We start from the raw sequence: 17062 nt of genomic DNA, 5'->3' as shown, positions 1-17062 counted from the left end.
CCTACTGGTTTTGCCATCAAATCTTGCTGCTGGGTCACTGAGGAGCCACAACAGGCTGGGAAGCAGCATCCAAATTGGGAGTGGCTTCTGATAGGGCTGAAACTCTAGGAGCTGAAACTGAGTATGGGACAGTGAGACCACCACAGGCACCCCAAGAAGCCAAATCTGGGATGCTGAGATCTGTATTGTCCAAGGGATAACCAGGAAATCCATCTCCCACACACTGCCAGGGTGCTTGTTCCCTCTGGAATCCAGCAATGACAGTTCACTACCTGTCAGGGCAGGATGCTGAGATCCCTATTGTCCAAGGGATAACGAGGAAATCCATTCTCCCACCCACTGCCAGGTTGCTTGGTCACTCTGGAGCCCAGCAATGACAGTTCACTATTTGCCAGGACAGTGAGTGAGAGGAGGGATTGGCAGCCCTGAACCAGCCCACAACTCTTTTTCTCAGCTTTCAAGTGCAAATCCAGGTTGTTTTCTCCTATATACAGTGTGGTGCAGAGCCTCCCTTGCCCCCCAAAATCTGGGAGAAAATAGGAAAACCTATTTTCTAGAAAATAGGAAAACCAGTCCTAGGGCAGCTTGTGGGTGGCACTGTGGGATCAAACCAGGGTAGAGGGACACCACAGCCCCCCCGACCCCAATAATGTGGGATCTCTAAATAAAGAAGCTTCCAGGGTGGGTGCACATCTGCCCACTCAATATGAACACTGAGCAAGTAAACACAGCCCTCACCTCAGTCAACAAGAATAGAAATTCTGAAAGACAGAGGCTTGCATGGATAGAAATCTCCCTCATTAACACTAATTCCCTAATTGCCATCTCCCCAAAACCATCCTTGCACTGGGAGCAAACCATACAGCCCATGTTTGCATCAGAAAAGCTGAAAAACAGACAAATTCATGCATTTTTTATTATTTTGGCTGCAAAATCCTACAAGGCTGTCAAGGCCGCGGCAGTGAGAGAGTGGGGCTGGTGCTGTCTGCCTGTGAAGCTGCTATTTTAAGGTTGTATTTGCTTCACTCAAACTGCAGAAAATCTGGGAAGCTGCTGGGAAATGGCTTCCCCTTCCCTGCAACACCCCACTCTGATTTTCTTCCCCAAGCAGACTGAAAGTGGGGGAACATGGTGTTATTCTACCCCTTTCTCCTCTCCGTTTTTTTAATCCCAAGGCAAACAGAGCATCCCCAAGCCCAGGGGTCTCCCTGCTTTATGTCCAGATGGCAAAAAAAAAAAAAAAAAAAAGAAAAAAAAAAAAAAAAGGTGGAAATCAGGGTTTGAGCCAAAGACACTGAATCCTGAGCAGCCTCAGACTCCACTGCAGGGCTGAAACCTTGCAGTGCTCCCCAAAAAATTCCCCCCAAGCTGTGCCATGGGGAAATAAAATAACATTCCATTTCTCCTGGAGAGAAGCTGTCCTAGGGCCTTGGCCAGAGATAAAAGCAACAGGTTAAAAGCCAGCTCAGCCCAAAAGGAGAGGAGAAGCAAGGAGATCTGACTGGCTTGGAAATAACAGGAGCAAATGGGAGGTTTGGAGGAAAAAACGCCAGCAAACCTGCAGGATCTGCAAATCCTGGCACACACCCTTGTGACACGTATTGATTTGGGGGGGAAGCCCCCACCTTTTTGTCGTTCCCGTGTTAGAAGCCATCATCTGACCCTCCCCAAATCACCCCCCCCCCCAACCGGGTGGGAAATGAGGGAATTTCCCCTGACGCCGGTGGGTTCGGCGCTGGGGGTCTGGCTGCTGCACGGGGATGGGGGGCTGGGTTCCCCCCGGCTTCCTCTCCCTCCGGGGCACGGAGCGGGCGCGCACGGGGCCGCTCACCGGCGGGGGCCGCTCACCGGCGGCTCCCCGCGTGCTCGGGGAGGTGGAGCAGCCCACGGAGGAGCCGCGTCCCCGCAGCCGCCGCCGCCGCTCCCGCAGCATCAGGCGCAGGCGGCACCCGGAACGCGGCGGCTCCTCGGCTCCGCATCCTCCTCCGTGGGCAGCCGGATCGGACACGGGGCCGCGTCCCGCTGCCGGGGTAGGGCACGACACCCCCTGCGCGGGGGGCGCGGGGACACCCCCCAGACCGGCTCCGGGGCTTGGGGGGGTGGTCCCGCTGCTTGCGAGCGAGGCCGGCGGTAGCGGAGCGGAGCCGAGATGCTGCCCTGGCGCCGGAGCAAGTTCGTGCTGGTGGAAAATGAACGTAAGTGCAAAGGCAAGAGCCTGGGGCCGGGGCTGAGCTACGCGGCGCTGCTGGCCGGCTTCCTCCGCTCCTGCCCGGACCTGCTGCCCGAGTGCCCGCTGGAGCGCCTGGGCAGCGTCTTCCGCGGGAAGCGCCAGAAAGTGGAGCTGAACAAGGAGGACCCGACGTACACGGTGAGGTACCTGGGCAACGCCGTCACCCTGCACGCCAAGGGCGAGGGCTGCACCGAGGAGGCGGTGGGCAAGATCTGGGCCAAGAGCGAGGCGGGCGCCGGCGGGGCCAAGATGACGCTGACGCTGGGCCCTCATGGCATCCGCATGACGCCCTGCGAGAAGGGGGCCCGCCGGCCGGGCCACGCGTACCTGCTGCACCGCATCACCTACTGCGCCGCCGACCGCCGGCACCCCAAGGTGTTCGCCTGGGTGTACCGGCACCAGGTGAAGAACAAGGCGGTGGTGCTGCGCTGCCACGCCGTGCTGGTCTCCAAGGCCGACAAGGCGCGCGCCATGGCCCTGCTCCTCTACCAGACCTCGGCCTCCGCCTTCAACGAGTTCAAGCGCCTCAAGAGACAGAGCGATTTCCGCCACGTGCAGCAGCAGCTCCTGGGCGACGCCATCGTGCCCTTGGTGCCGCTCCGCAGGCTGCTCAACGCCAAGTGTCCCTACCGGCCGCCGGCCGAGCGGGCCCGCTGCGCCCCAAGGCTCAGCTCCATCCTGGAGGAGGAGGAGGATGAGGCCTTCGGCGCCGGGCCGCCCCTGGGGGACCCCGAGCGAGCGGCCGTGCTGCGGCTGGCCAGCGACATGAGGGGCTGCAGCCTGCGCGGGCCCCGCGCCGCCGTGTGCTGAGCGCCGGCGGGACACGAGGTGCCCTCGGTGCGCCCCGAGCCGGTGCCGGACCCTCCCCGGGGAGCAATCTGGACAAGACGGCGCCTCCGTCTGCAGGAAGACCCATGGTGGGGGTGGGTTTGCACCCCAGGGACCCCCCCGGCCCCGCACATGAACCTCCTCTCGTGCCTCCTCCACAGCGGCCATAATAATAAAATGAATGTGTGTTTTCTGCGGTGTGACGGCGCCTGTGTCTCGCCCGGACCCCGGCGGACGACAGAGTAAAGCTCGGCTCTGAGGCAGTCTGGGGGGTTTATATTGCTTTTACCCCTCGAAAGGCAAGCCAAGGAGGGGGGGCTGCGGGGTCCACGGTGCTTTCCTGCGGCACCGAGGGCGGGGGAGAGCTGATCTGTGTAGTCATGGCAACTTGAATTTTTAAATATAGAGCTGGGGGGGAGGCGCTGCCGCCCACGTCGGGGGAGCAGTGATGGGGGTTTGGCCCCTTGGACCCCGCTGGAGAGCACAACTTGCCTACACCCCCCCCTCCCACTCCAGATTAGCACCTAGGGCCTGAAGATCAATAATTTACCAAAAAATTGCTATTTTTTTCCTTCCCCTTTTGCTGCTTTCCCAGAATAAGCGATGGTAAGGAGATACGGGGTTGGGGGTGTGGGTGTGTTTGTGTCCTCCCCGGCAGGGACCTGCCATGGCCCTTTGTAGGGTGGGAGAAGGGACTCTGCAAAGTGGGGCTGGGGGCTGCGTCCTGAGGCTGAGCCCCCGCAATGGGGCCACGTGGTGCTGCTGCCCCACAGCCCAGCAAGGGGTTGTAAGCCTTTCCCCAAGGTGTTATAGGGCTGGGATTTGGAGAGATAAACCCTCCCAGCCACGGGGGACAGGCGCTGGTCTGACCACTGTCCCCCAAACTTAGCAGAAGGTGAGATTTGGATTGCCCCCCCAGTCCCAAGGTGGCAGTGGGGGTACGGGGGATGCTTCCCCCAAACACCCAGGAGCATTAGGATTTGGGGCCAGCTGCCAAGATCCTGATTTGGGCTAATCTCCCTCAGACACAGGGAGGCTGGAGTTTGATGTCCTCCCCAAGACCGCAGGGTGGAGGTGGCGGTAAAGGCGTGGGGAGGCTGCCACCTGTCCCACCCCGCAAACTCCAAGGATGGCGTTTGTCCCCCTAAAGCTCCGAGGGGCTCTGAGCCGCCTCCCCTGACTAACAGCCTGTGTGGGGGGACAGTGTGTGTGACCCCGCACCCCAGCAGGGCTCTGCGGAGCCCCCGCGCCCCGCCCGGCCTTGGCGGACCCCTCGTCTCGATGGCGGCGCTGCGGCGGCCAGAGCGTCTCTCGTGACGTCATCGCCGGGCGCCGGCGCGGCGCGCGGTTGCCGTGGTAACGGCGTGCCTGGCCGCCATGGAGGGCGGCGGGCGGCCCTCGGCCGCACAGGCCGTGCTCTTGGCCGCCAGCACCGCCATCACCGCCCTGCTCTACTCCATCTACCGGCAGAAGGCTCGCGTGGCCCGCGGGCTCGAGGTGGGTGTGAGGGGTGCGACGGGGCAATGTATGTGCCCGGCCCCCGAGCCGCGGCCTGGTCGCGCCGGCTGAGCCGCGGCCTCTGTTTGCTCCCGCAGGGCGCCAGGAAGGTCCGGCTGGACGGGGACCTGCGGGCCGTGCTGCTGGAGGCACCCGGACGCTGCGTGCCCTATGCGGTCATAGAAGGTAAGGTCGTGTATAAACACCGGAGATTTATGTCCAAAGAGGAAACAGAGAAGTCCTATAACTTTATTCGAACTAAGGGAGGGGTCATAGGCATTTCCCATGGGGTCTCTCAGATTAATAGAGGGTGCAGCCTCCTTTTTATTCTCGCTTCCCGGCCGCATTTCCCTCTCTCTTTCCCTATTGGCTGAGGCACTTGAGAGGTGCAGACTGCCCGAAATGCCTGATACCTATGGCTCCCTTCTAATGTCCTTCCCTTCCCTTCCCTTCCCTTCCCTTCCCTTCCCTTCCCTTCCCTTCCCTTCCCTTCCCTTCCCTTTCCTGAACCTTCCCTTTCCTGAACCTTCCCTTCCCTTTCACTTTTGCTTTTACTTTCGCTTTCCCTCCCTTGTGTCAGTCAGTGGAAATCCTGTGGAATTTGTGGTTCTTCCCATTGTTTCTTTTATCTCTCAACATCTAGTTTTATCTACCAACAGACCCACAGTTTGTTTGTAGAGAAAAATCCCTCATTCCTTTCAAACACGTCCTGAAGTGGTGCCCCAGCTGGGGGTGGGGGGGGCACCTCCTGCCCCACAGCTGCTCCTCACTGGGCGATTTCATCCCCAGCTCCTCTTCCTGTGCCCATCAGGTCATTTCCCCCACACCAAGCAGCCACAGACTCCTAACAGCACAAAACACAGGCTCTTGGCCCTTTTGCCCTCATCTTAGAATTCTAGAGTGGTTTTGGTAGAAAGAGACCTTAAAGCTCATCCACTTCCACTCCTTCCACTGTCCCAGGGTGCTCCAAGCCCCATCTAACCTGGAGTTGGACACTTCCAGGGATGAGGCAGCCACAGCTGCTCTGGATACCCTCAGCAGCCTCACAGGAAGGAAGGGATTTCTTCCTAGCAGCCCAGTGAAGCCATTCCCCATGGTGCAGGGTTTGTTTCATGAGCCCTCACGTGGCCCCTGGTTCCTGTTTCAGGTGTGGTGCGCTCGGTGAAGGACACCCTGAGCAGTCAGTTCGTGGAGAACTGCAAGGGGGTGGTTCAGAGGCTGACACTGCAGGAGCACAAGATGGTGTGGAACAGAACCACCCACCTCTGGTATGTGCCTGGCACCCTCAAACTCCTGTGGTACCCTTGGGGGGGTCTGACAGCCTGAAGTGGCCTCAGGCATGGCCAGAGTGACCAAGTGCCTCAAAGCTGGGTGCCAAAGTAGCCTCCACAGTGACAGCTGCCATAATGGAGGGTTTGGCTGATTTTAGGGCTTTCACAGAGGGGCTGGAGGAGAAGAGAGCATCGAGTAACCCAACATGGGCTGAAGATTGATCAGCCCCATCTTGTTACCCCACCAGAGGATAGCATTTCAGAAAAAACCCACTTGCAGGAAAGAAATTAATTGCATTTGGGTGATCCCCACACCCAGGGGTCCCAGAACTGCTGAAACAGAGCCCAGTGATGCTGTTTGATAAGCATTTGGTAACACCAAACTGGGATGTGTGGCACGTGGTGCTTCCCCTCGCGGGATGGTTTGTGCCAGCTGGGAATGCCACAGGCAGCGAGGAGGTGGGGATGGGGGGAGCCCCCACTTCTTGTGGAGCACTGAGTGAGGGTGGAGTGGCCTCGTGCACCCCTGACAGTGCCATGAGGGGAAAGGTGTTCTCCAGTGCAGCAGCGAGTGGCTACAGTGACAATCGTGTCCAGGGAGGCCACAGCCAACAGCAAACAGACAGACAAGTCTCTTCCTTGTTTAGCACGAGAGTCCCTTTTATTTCCCCCCCTCCACCCCGTGCCATGGGGGAGAGCCCAAACAAAGCCCAGAGAGGGGGACACAGACCTGGGCAGGGGTTTTATCAGATGTCCCGTGGGAGGAGTCTTAGGATCAGATTACAGCCTCCTCATAACAGAAAGGCTCCACAATCCAGAGACCCCCATCAACGAAACTGCACTCAGGGCATGTCCCATCTGGCAGTCCCCAAGACCAGCAGGCCATCCCAGGCTGTGTTTCCCATCAGGGGCAGTCAGTTCCCTTCCCCCCTCCTCCCTCCCCAGGAATGACTACGAGAAGATCATCCACCAGAGAACCAGCACCACCCCCTTCGACCTGGTCCCCGCCGAGGACGGCGCCGGCGTCACCGTGCGGGTGATGAAGCCTCTGGACGCTGCCGAGCTCGGCCTGGAGACGGTGTATGAGAAATTCCACCCCTCTGTCCAGTCCTTCACGGACGTCATCGGCCACTACATCAGCGGGGAGCGTCCCAAGGGCATCCAGGAGACGGAGCAGATGCTGAAGGTGGGCACGGCCCTGACTGGGGTGGGAGAGCTGGTTCTGGACAACGCCACCATCAAGCTGCAGCCCCCTAAGCAGGGCATGCCCTACTACCTGAGCTCCCTGGATTTCGAGTCCTTGCTGCAGAAACAGGAGTCCAGCGTGCGCTTTTGGAAACTGCTGACGGTGGTTTTTGGCTTTGCCACGTGCGCCGTGCTGTTCTTCCTGCTGCGCAAGCAGTACCGGCACCACCGCGAGCGGCAGCACCTGCGGCAGATGCAGGAGGAGTTCCGGCAGGCCCAGGAGCGCCTCACCGGCACCGAGGGCGGCGAGGCTCTCAAAAACGCCTGCGTGGTCTGCTTGAGCAGCACCAAATCCTGCGTCTTCCTGGAGTGTGGCCACGTCTGCTCCTGCCACGAGTGCTACCAGGCTCTTCCCACGCCCAAAAAGTGCCCAATCTGCAGGCAGGGCATCACCAGGGTGGTTCCTTTGTACAACAGTTAGTTCTTCGTGGTTCTCGGGGGGGAGACTTTGGATGTAAAGCTGCCACTGGCAAAGGGGTTTTGTCGCCTCGCTGCTTGGGTGGTGGGTTTTGGGGAAGGGGAGGGAGCTTGAGGGAGCAGGTGCTTCACCAAGGGGGCAGAGCAGAATCTGGAAAGGTGACTCTGCAGCTGATCAGGGCTCACGCTGTGCTATGGAGGTGTTTTTGAGAGAGATGATTCTTTGCAAAGGGTGAGGTGCTTGGGGGAGGATGCAACTTGAAGCTCTTCTGTTCAGGTTTGGACTCGCAGGGTTTGTGTCATGGTTACAGAGCCTGCAGCCCCTTACCCAGCTGATAAAAACACGGGGAAAACCATAATAAAATGTATTAAGGGTTCTGGGAGGCTCCAGAATTCCTGTGAGGCTGCCAGAGGGCTGCAAGGCCTAATGGAGCAGGAGGGGCTGTCGGAGAGCTCCTACCAGCGGGTGTGAACACAGCTAATTCTGTGATCCCCCCAAAATGGCTTTGTCACACCAGGGTGTGAGGATGGGGATGTGAAAGTGCTGTGACTGATGGCTGTGCTTGGCTTGGCTTGGCTTGGGATAGCAATTGAGGTGTGAAGTAATAAAATAGGATGAAAAGTGTGTCTGTGTCGGATTATTCCAGGAGAGTGGTGAGGTTTATCCTCCCTGAGGTGGACATGGTGAGCCTGGATCATCCCAAGCCATGATGGAGGTTGGCTGAGGGGGAAACCTGTCCCCCCTGCACTGGACTTGACAGTCACTGCTGTCTCCTCATGACACAGGTGGTGCCAAACCCCCAAACTGACACAAAAAAGGAAAATTCCCTTCCCTGACACTCCTATTTTGCCATAAATCCCATAAGCACCCAAGAGGGTTGATGGACCCAAAGTGCTGCTGCAGTGAACATTTGCTGGGGAGGACAATTAGAGAAACATTCCAGGGAAATGAGGGAGTCTCAAGTAGGAGCAGTTGAAAACCCCAAGACTGAGGCAGCCCCTGGGTAGCCCTGCTCCAGGCAGAGCTGTCCACATCCCCCAGGCACATTTAAAAAGAAACATTCTCATCGACTGGCATTTTAAACCCCCTGAATTTACAGTGAAAATGATGAGCTGTTTCTCATTAAACATTAACCAGAGCAGCCAGGCAGTGTCCGAAGGCCGTTCTGGCTGTGGGGCACAAATCCACGGCTGGATTTTGAGGAGGAGCCGGTCCCTGGTTATTGCAGTGCTGGATTTTGAGGAGGAGCAGGTCCCTGGTTATTGCAGTGCTGGATTTTGAGGAGGAGCAGCTCCCTGGTTATTCCAGTGCTGGATTTTGAGGAGGAGCAGCTCCCTGGTTATTCCCGTGCTGGATTTTGAGGAGGAGCAGGTCCCTGGTTATTGCAGTGTTGGATTTTGAGGAGGAGCTGGTCCCTGGTTATCCCAGGGCTGGATTTTGAGGAGGAGCAGCTCCCTGGTTATTCCAGGGCTGGGAAAGGGCCGTGTCCCACCAGCTGTAGATGGCGGTGGCTGCCTGCAGGGCGAGGCAGCCCGCGGAACAGAATCCCAGAGGGAACAGCAGAACAGAGCTCAAAAAGCCACACTGCAGCCCCAAAACCCAGCAGACAGATTGAAAGGGCAGAATCCCATCTGCTGGAAGAGGTGTCCCTCCTCTTCAGGGGAACGAGCACCCCAAAAAGCCTCATCCCCTCACTGGGGACAGGGGGGAGGTCAATCCCCCTCAGACCAGTGCAGGGCACGCCCTCAAGCCTCGGTGTTTTGCCCAGGAATGGAGCATCAGGCAAAGCCTAAAAATACTCCTTGGAGGGGCTGTGCTTCCCCATTACCCCTCGCCTCCTGTTTCCAAGCTTTCCCTGTGATTTCTCGGGCGTAGCCGCAACCTTATGTAAGGAGCTGACAGCTCGGGGGCGGGCAGGAGTGCAGGGGAGAGGGGCTTGTGCAGCTCTGGGGGCTGAGGATTTCAGCAAACGAGGGCTTTGGAGATGGGAGCAGCCCCAGGACAGCTCACCCCAGCCCTGGCACCACCAGGCACCCTGTCCTTCCATTCTGCTCAGCCCCAAATGAGCCAGGCTCCGATTCCAGAGAAACCCTCTAACTCAGGTTCTTTGCTGCTGTTGCTACTGTCCTCCTGCTCCCTTTTGTAGGAGATGCACCACAGATGCCTCAACACCCCAACACAGCTGTGGCCTGTCCCAAGATGTTCTCCCCAACCTTCCCATCACTCGCTTTGCCAGGCAATAACCCCAGTGACCCACGCTGCTGTGGGGACTCTGCATAGAAAACCCCACGGAAAGCTCACAGTGACTCAGGAGTGCTCCTGCAGTGCCCCGGGAAAGGCTCGTGCAGGGAGGGGTCCTGGGGGCCCCTAGCCACGCACACCCAGTCCCCCCCACCCTGCAGCCCCCCACACAGTGCCAGAGGCCCCCAGATGGCTCTGCAGGGCACGTGAGGCTGTGCCCAGGGCTCCTGGGAACGGGCGCTGGGCTCCCCAGGGCTGTGGAGGGTCAGTTCCAAACTTTCCAGGAGTGGCTGGGGAGGCTCACTCTGAACTCCCTAAACGTGGCTGTGGGGTGGTCTGGGCTCCCCTGGTGTGGCTGTGGGGCAGCTCTGGGCTCCCCAAAAGTGCTGTGGGGCCACCTAAGCTCTCCGAGGGTCCTTTCAGGGCAGCTCTGGACTCCCCAGGGAAGCTGAGGGGCAGGTTGGGGAATCCAGAGCCCGAAGCCGTAGAGTGTGTCAGCCAGGCAGCTCTGGGATCTCCGGGAATGCTGTGGGACACCCCGAGGATGCTCCGGGACAGCTCCGTGCTCCGCGGGGAGCCGGCGGGGCAGGCCCGGGCTCCTTGAGACGCTCCGCGCTCCCCGGGGACGCTGCGGGGCAGGCGGCGGGGCAGTCCCGGGGATCCCCGGGGTGCGGGATCAGCCCGCGGGGCGGCGCCGCCGCCGGTGCCGGGGGCCGAGCCGGCCCCGCCCCGCCCCGCCCGGTCCCGCCTCCCGCTCCTCTATCGCCGCCGCCGCCGGAGCCGCCGCCGCAGCCGCGGAGCCGCGAGCAGCGCCGGCCGGGCCGGGATGTGACGGGGCGGCCGCCCCGCGCCCGCTGCGCCGCTGCCCCGGGCCCGCGGGCCCCGCGCCCCGGGAGGCTGTCGGGGGGCGGCGGCGGCGGCGGGTCCCCCCCCGCCGCCCCCATGTCGGAGGGGCCGCCCTACGGCGAGGGGCAGCTGGCGGGGGACGCGGCCGTGGGGCAGCTGCCCTTCCCCGTTCGCCTCCGCGGCGGCGACGGGCTCCTGGCCGGCGGGCAGGGCAAGCGGCCGCCCAAGCTGGGGCAGATCGGCCGCAGCAAGAGAGGTGGGTGCCGGAGGGACCGGGGCGCGCCGGGAGCCGCCCGGGATGCGGGACACGGGATGCGGCGGGTATCCCGCGGGGTGTTGGGCATGTGCACCGGGAACCTTCCCCGGGCATGCGGGACACCGGGGACCGTCCTCAGGGACCGGGCACGATGACCGCCCTCCCTGGGGATGTCGGGCATCGCGTGCCGAGGACCTTCTCCAGGCATGCAGGGCGTTGGGGACCGTCCCCAGGGACAGGGTATGGTGCACCGGGCTCCCTGAGCGATGCTGGGCATCGTGCTCCGTGGATCTTCCCCAGGGATGGGGCACCGAGCACCTTTCGGGGATGCAGGGCACCGGGAAGCGTCCCCGGGGACAGGGCACGATGCAGCAGGCTCCCCGCAGGATGTCAGGCAGCACGTCCCAAGGACTGTCACCGCGGTGTTGGGTAGCCGGGACCTTCCCTGGGGACAGAACATTGTGCCCTGGGCACTTCACCGCCTATAGGGCAGCAGGGACCCTCCTCAGGGACAGGGGACATTCCTTGGGGACCATCCGCAGGGCACAGGGGTGAGGGGACCCTCCTTGGGGACGTGTCCTTTGCCAAGTGGCCCCAGGGACGGGGCGCCAGTGCCGGGGCGGGCGGTGCTGGGGACGCTCCCTGGGGACGGGATACGGTGCCCGGTGCCCCGCAGCGTGTCGGGGCCGTGTCGCTTTGCCAGCAGCCACACCAGGGATGTGGGACCCCTCCAAGCCCCCCAGGGTGACCTTGTGCGGGGGGAGAAAATTCACCGCTCTTCTGTTTCTTTCTGCTTTCTAGTGGTTATTGAAGATGATAGAATTGATGATGTGCTGCAAAACCTCTCCGAAAAGGCCCCTCCCGGTGTTTAAAGCCTCCCTGGGGACGCTGGGCCGAGGCCCGGGCTGGGGTCGGTTTACAATGGCCCAGGTGACCGGCAGAGAATGACCCCAGCCCCGCAGCCAGCGCCGGGAACGCCGCCCGCAGCCCCGCGGCCCGTCCTGCCCTCCGGAGACGCGCGGAGGGGAGGGCGGCGAGCGAGCCAGAGCCCGGCCGTGAATTCAAACATGATCATAAATTCAAATATAGCTGTGTAATCGGGAAAATAGTCACCTGCTTCAAACCCCCCGCCCCGAGGGACGGACGGAGGAGGCACGCCGCGGCTCTGAATTACTCGGGATGGCTTTTCTCGGGCTGATGAACCTTGTGCCGCGCTAGATCGGGGGGTAAGAGGGAAGGGGGCAGCGGGAGATGGGGGGAGCGGGGGGAACAGCCCCTGGAGTCTCCCTCCGGCCAGGCTTGTTCCCAGCGGGCACCTTGTTTACATGATTTAATCTTGCAAAAATGAATCCGTGCACTTGGATGTACCACGCTATCCCCTTCTGTATGACTTTCTTTTTTTTTTTTTATGTTGATGTCTTTGGATGTTGGGAAATTATATAAAATAGATATATATATATATATATTTAATTTTAGTCATGTTTTAAGGTTCTCGAGGGGGAAAACCAAAACTTTTATAAAGGAAAGGCCTGAAGGAAGAATTGCTGGTTTATTTTTTAAAGCTTGTACTTCTTGGTTGCTGTGAGCAAAGGGACAGATTTTATATGTATGGGGGGGCGGGGGGTTCGCTCAGCTTTTCTAACTACCATGCAGTCTGTAGTGTGGGTGATCTTGGTTTTCTTTTTTTTTTTTCCTTATATTGTGGCAGTTTCCTCTCTTTAATAGACTGTATTAAAACATATATATAAAAGAAATTATTTAATGTAATCACAAGAGTGCCAAACACTTGGAGATGCTGGAGGGCAGCGATTCCCTCCCCGAGACGAGCAGCACTCGGAGCTTTCTGCTCTTTCCAGGGCTCGGTCGATCTCTCGTGGGGTTTTCTCTGACTTCTCTTTTCTAATCTTTCTTTTTAACTATTTTGCATGACGTGCATAAAAACAAAAGGGGAAAAAAAAAAAGTGGGGGGGGGGGACAAAAAGCGCCTCTGGTGCCCGGGCTTGGTTCTTGTTTCTGTTTGCGATTGACTGACAGACCTCAAGGCAGGTTTTTCTTTCCTCCTTTTCTTAAATATTGTGTATGTTGCACTTTTATCCACTACACAGGGCTATTTCTGCAATGTCCAAATAAAAAGGAAAATGAAACAAAATGGAAAAAAAAATTATAAATGCGGATCTGCCGTGTCTTCCCGTGGGCTGCCAGGGCCAAGCAGCATGAGCATCCGTCCCTGTCCCCCCAAATAATCCCAAAATAACTGAGGAAAACCTCCCCACTCTCTAGCACAGACCCCTGTTAATCTGAATAACTAATTGTGATTAATATTTATTTGTGGGATTTTTTTCTTTGATAGGAAAACACTTCAGGGGCACAAATTTAATGGAAAAATTCAACGTTGGGTCCTGAGAGTGGCTGTTGGGAATGGGGAATAAAAGGTGACTTCCCCTTCACTGGTGGGAAAGGTGTGGAAAATGGGCATTTCCCTTGCAGTGTTGCCTCCCTTCCCCCCAAACCCCAAATCCTGGTGTTAAAAAAGGCCATTATCCCTTCTGCCCACACCACCGGGGGCACGAGCCAACCTTCGTGCCCGGGGAACAAGAATATAATCACAGATGGGAAACAGGTCCAGGGGTGGGATTTTATTGCAAAGAAAATCATATATTGCAATAAAAGCAGGATGTTGCTGAGCTGGGATTTGTACAGGATAACCTGGGGGGAAACAGATTAATTTGGGGTGGCACAGGGAGCTGGGGTGTGAAGGCTGCACAATGCTCCTGTCCCCACCACCTTTGCTATTTATTGCTCCATTTTAAGCCCACACAGGCTCTCCCACATCCAGGATATGATGAGGAGCTTTGTTAAATTGCTCCCTTGAAAAATCCCCAATTAGTTTCAATTTTTCCCCAGCGAGTTCAGCTCTGAGGTCGTGGCTGTGTGGGTTGGATGCAGCACACACAGTGTTGGCCCCCGGATTTTCTGTGCTGGGGGACCTGCTGCGCCTCCAAACCACGAGATGGCCCCCAGAAGGGAGTGTTTTCTCCCAGACTAATGGGTTTTGCCCCAGTCAACATCTGGGGATGAGCCCAGGGCACTGGGAGAGCAGACACAGCCAGAGAGGAGCAAAGCATCCCACATGTGCCAAGGACACAGCGCTCGGGAGCTCTTAGACACAAAACCATGGGCTGGATGCAGCACTGGGGTAATTGAGTTCACCCCAACCCCCTCCTTTTTACAAAAACCTGATCTATGGGTCTGCCAAACCCCATTTCCCACTTCATCCCATACATCAAAAGACCTCTGAGCACTTAAACCTCCCTGAAACCCAGACCCGTCTATGGGTCCTCTGAGGATGGGGCGCAGGCACAGCCCCAGATCCCCCCAGAAACACCTGGAGGCCTGGGAGGGGCTGGAAATGCTCCAGAGAAAGCCTGGAGCCAGAGGGGGAAGGGAGGCTGAAAGAAGAGGAGATTCTGCTAAATTATGAACCGCTCTTTTATATGCATCTTTCATGCACGGCGCATAAATAATGGAGCAGGAGAGCCCTGCGCGATCGCGTACGGGAGGATGCGGGATGGAGGGGCGAGGAGAGAGCGATTCACGGGGGATGGTGGGGAAAGATGCTCCCAAGAGACCGAGCCGGGCATCCCGCACGGCCGGGAGATGGTGTTCTGAAGGAGGATTTAAGGATTAAGCTGGCCCCGGGGCAGGAGTTTATTGCATACATTATTTAACAGATGGCCCAACGCAGGCGGCGGCTGCCTACGGTCTCCCCGGTGACCTTGGCTGGGAGATGCCGGAGCCGGGAAGGGAGCCCGGTGCCATCACCACGCTCCGGTTACAGGGATCAGAGGGAAAAAAAAAAAAAAAAAACCAGAACCAAACCCCAGAAGCCAGCACCCAGCAGCTCCAGAGCCAAATCCCCATGGAAACTGCAAAAATCCCCACCCAACCCTGCCCATATGGGCTGCTTGTTTTGGCAGGGGTGGGAAAAAAAAAGGGAGGAAAAAATAAAATGTATGGAAAAGAGCCATTTGCAGGTTTATTTACTGGAGGAAACTTGGCAACTTTGGAAGAGCAGGGTAGGGGAGGGATGAGTGAGGTGCAGAGGTCCCAGCGACACCCAGAGCACTTGTGAAATCCCACTGCCATGCCCAAACACACACTTGAATCCCATTTTCCCAGGGATTTTGGTGCTGGGGGAAGGGGCTAACACAGTTGCTCGTGCAGCAAAGCCAACCCTGACTGCTTACACCCAGAGCCAGGTGTATCTTCATTCACCTCTAAAGCTGCTCGTGTTCCACAGGCTCTGAGGCATGGAAACCCCCTGGCATGACACCAGTCCTGGGGGGCTCAGAGCAATGGACAACGATTTTGGGGCTGGATCAGTGTCCCCACCACTCATTTCCCACATCACCTAGGCAGCAGCTCAGAAAAAGAAACCGAAATCGAGGGCAGTGTGTTGCAGCCAGGGCAAAGAGGAGCAGGGGGAGTGGGTGAGTCCCCCAAAGCTCATCCCAAAAGGACGCCCATGAAGCAACTGCCCAAAATAAATATTCTCTCTCTTTTTTTTTCCTTTCCCCTCCTCCATCAAAACTAGGGCATGTTAAACTAGGCCAGCACTCCTAAAGTAATTTATTTATCATGGCGGGGAGAGAGGAGGGACAGCAGCATGGGCTGCAGAAGGGGATGCTCCATCCTGCCCCCAAACGTTGTGGGTTTGGGGAATAAAATGGGTCAGTTCTTCCCTCTTCCCTCGTTGAAAAGTCACAATTACTCAGAAGGAAGCAGCTTTAGTGACCTTTGGTGGAGAAGACACAAAAACGGTCATTTCAACGGAATCAAGCCCTTTTTGATCCGTTGGCTCGACTGTTTTCACCGCTGGGGTTCGTGTTTTGTACTGTGGCATCAGACAGAAAATACACTTTAGAAAAATGAAAAATGGAAAAAGGCATGAAAGAAATTTTACCTTCCTTAAAAACTTGGTTGTTTTTTTTTTTTTTTGCCTTTTAACACAAGAATGAGAAAAACCCAGTGGTTGCCTGAAACCTCTCCATCCATCCCTGCCAGGGAATGGGGCCAAGAGGGATTTGGGGTGCAGCCCTGTCCTGCTGGGTGCTCCCCCATCACTCATGGCCTTGGAGCTTTTTTTGGGCTTTACCTTTGCCTTTGGACCTCCCCGTTGGAAGAGTGGATTCTGGTGGGATGGACCCCCAGTGCTGCTTGTTTGGGGGGCTTGGGGGGCTGTGGGTCCCCCTTTCCTGGGATCTTTGTCCCACAGCCACTAGAGGCCACTGAGGCTCTGTGCTCCCGGCTGATTTACCCAGGCAGGACATTTGGACACACACTGGCACCCGAAAGTCCAGAACAGGCACATCCCCAGAGGCGGCGGAGCTGGGGAAAGGCAGGGCAGGGAGGAGCTGTCCCTGAGCTCCGCTGGGGTCTCCAGGGGCATCCCCACACCAGGACCCCACGGGGAACAGGGGCACCTTTCCCAAATCTGGCCAAGCCACTCAGCTGCCCAGACCTGTGCTGAGCACTGGGGGAATTTTGTGGGTCCTACCCAAGGTAAACGTCTCCAGAGGACAGGGAAATGCTGCCCCACGTGCAGCATCCCTCCTGGGCTCACCAGGAATTTTGTGAGAGGTCAAGAGGACACTCCCATGATGTGGCATTCCTTACCTTGGGAATATTCTGCAAGAAAATCCCTGGATCCCTGCTGCTGCTGCCTCGGGGAGCCTGGGAGTGGAGCTGCCTCCCTCCCCAGGCTCCTCATTTTCATTTTGCCTGGAGTTAAAATTTTCTAGGATATTCTAAACAGCCGTTCCCACTTAGGAGGGAAACATCAGACATCTTCATTTACACACAGCTCCAGGTGTCAAACTGTTGCATGACAATAACAAGTGGGAGACAACCTCACCCAGAAAACAGAGAATTTCCAGCTGCAGCCAAATGCAGCAGCAGGTGCTCAGATAAAACCCAAACCTGAGAACAGCACCAGGCTCTGCAACCTGGCCAAAGCCTTCCCAGATAAACAGTCAGTGTTTGGGAGGGGGATTGTATTTTTTGGGAGGTTGGGATGTCTGTGCTGCCTCACATTTGGGTATTTTCAGATCCTTGGTGAGCAGGTGAGAATGGCCACTGCCTTCTCAGGGCTGCCTCAGTTCCCAGCCTCACTGGCTTTGGAGGAAGATTCCCTGCCACAGATTTTTCCAAGATAATTCCTCCCCTGAGTT

General features: G+C 57.7%; 3 protein-coding genes across 3 annotated transcripts; all 3 read left to right on the top strand.

The window, feature by feature from the left end:
* Positions 1-1851: 1851 nt before the first annotated feature.
* On the top strand, positions 1852-3251 carry FAM43B (family with sequence similarity 43 member B). The gene has a single exon (XM_063176794.1). It carries the CDS (start codon positions 2150-2152, stop codon positions 3038-3040), a length of 891 nt encoding a protein of 296 aa, XP_063032864.1. The 5' UTR covers positions 1852-2149; the 3' UTR covers positions 3041-3251.
* Positions 3252-4424: 1173 nt separating this feature from the next.
* MUL1 (mitochondrial E3 ubiquitin protein ligase 1) lies at positions 4425-8113 on the top strand. Its single transcript, XM_063176944.1, has 4 exons — positions 4425-4555; positions 4654-4741; positions 5703-5823; positions 6772-8113. Exons 1-4 carry the CDS (start codon positions 4436-4438, stop codon positions 7490-7492), a joined length of 1050 nt encoding a protein of 349 aa, XP_063033014.1. The 5' UTR covers positions 4425-4435; the 3' UTR covers positions 7493-8113.
* Positions 8114-10654: 2541 nt separating this feature from the next.
* On the top strand, positions 10655-13000 carry CAMK2N1 (calcium/calmodulin dependent protein kinase II inhibitor 1). Its single transcript, XM_063176929.1, has 2 exons — positions 10655-10832; positions 11634-13000. Exons 1-2 carry the CDS (start codon positions 10673-10675, stop codon positions 11702-11704), a joined length of 231 nt encoding a protein of 76 aa, XP_063032999.1. The 5' UTR covers positions 10655-10672; the 3' UTR covers positions 11705-13000.
* The last annotated feature ends 4062 nt before the right edge of the window (positions 13001-17062 follow it).

This window comes from Melospiza melodia, chromosome 26 (assembly GCF_035770615.1).
Source record: "Melospiza melodia melodia isolate bMelMel2 chromosome 26, bMelMel2.pri, whole genome shotgun sequence".
NCBI classification, from domain to species: Eukaryota; Metazoa; Chordata; class Aves; order Passeriformes; family Passerellidae; genus Melospiza; species Melospiza melodia.
The sequence above is the reverse complement of the archived record's forward strand: the minus strand, read 5'-3'. Positions and strand labels throughout refer to the sequence as shown.

Coding starts and splice junctions, on each gene's coding strand:
- FAM43B (XM_063176794.1), top strand. CDS start 2,150: ATGCTGCCCTGGCGCCGGAGCAAGTTCGTGCTGGTGGAAAATGAACGT.
- MUL1 (XM_063176944.1), top strand. CDS start 4,436: ATGGAGGGCGGCGGGCGGCCCTCGGCCGCACAGGCCGTGCTCTTGGCC. Junction 4,742..5,702: donor GCCCTATGCGGTCATAGAAG/GTAAGGTCGTGT, acceptor TTCCTGTTTCAG/GTGTGGTGCGCTCGGTGAAG. Junction 5,824..6,771: donor AACAGAACCACCCACCTCTG/GTATGTGCCTGG, acceptor CTCCCTCCCCAG/GAATGACTACGAGAAGATCA.
- CAMK2N1 (XM_063176929.1), top strand. CDS start 10,673: ATGTCGGAGGGGCCGCCCTACGGCGAGGGGCAGCTGGCGGGGGACGCG. Junction 10,833..11,633: donor GATCGGCCGCAGCAAGAGAG/GTGGGTGCCGGA, acceptor TCTGCTTTCTAG/TGGTTATTGAAGATGATAGA.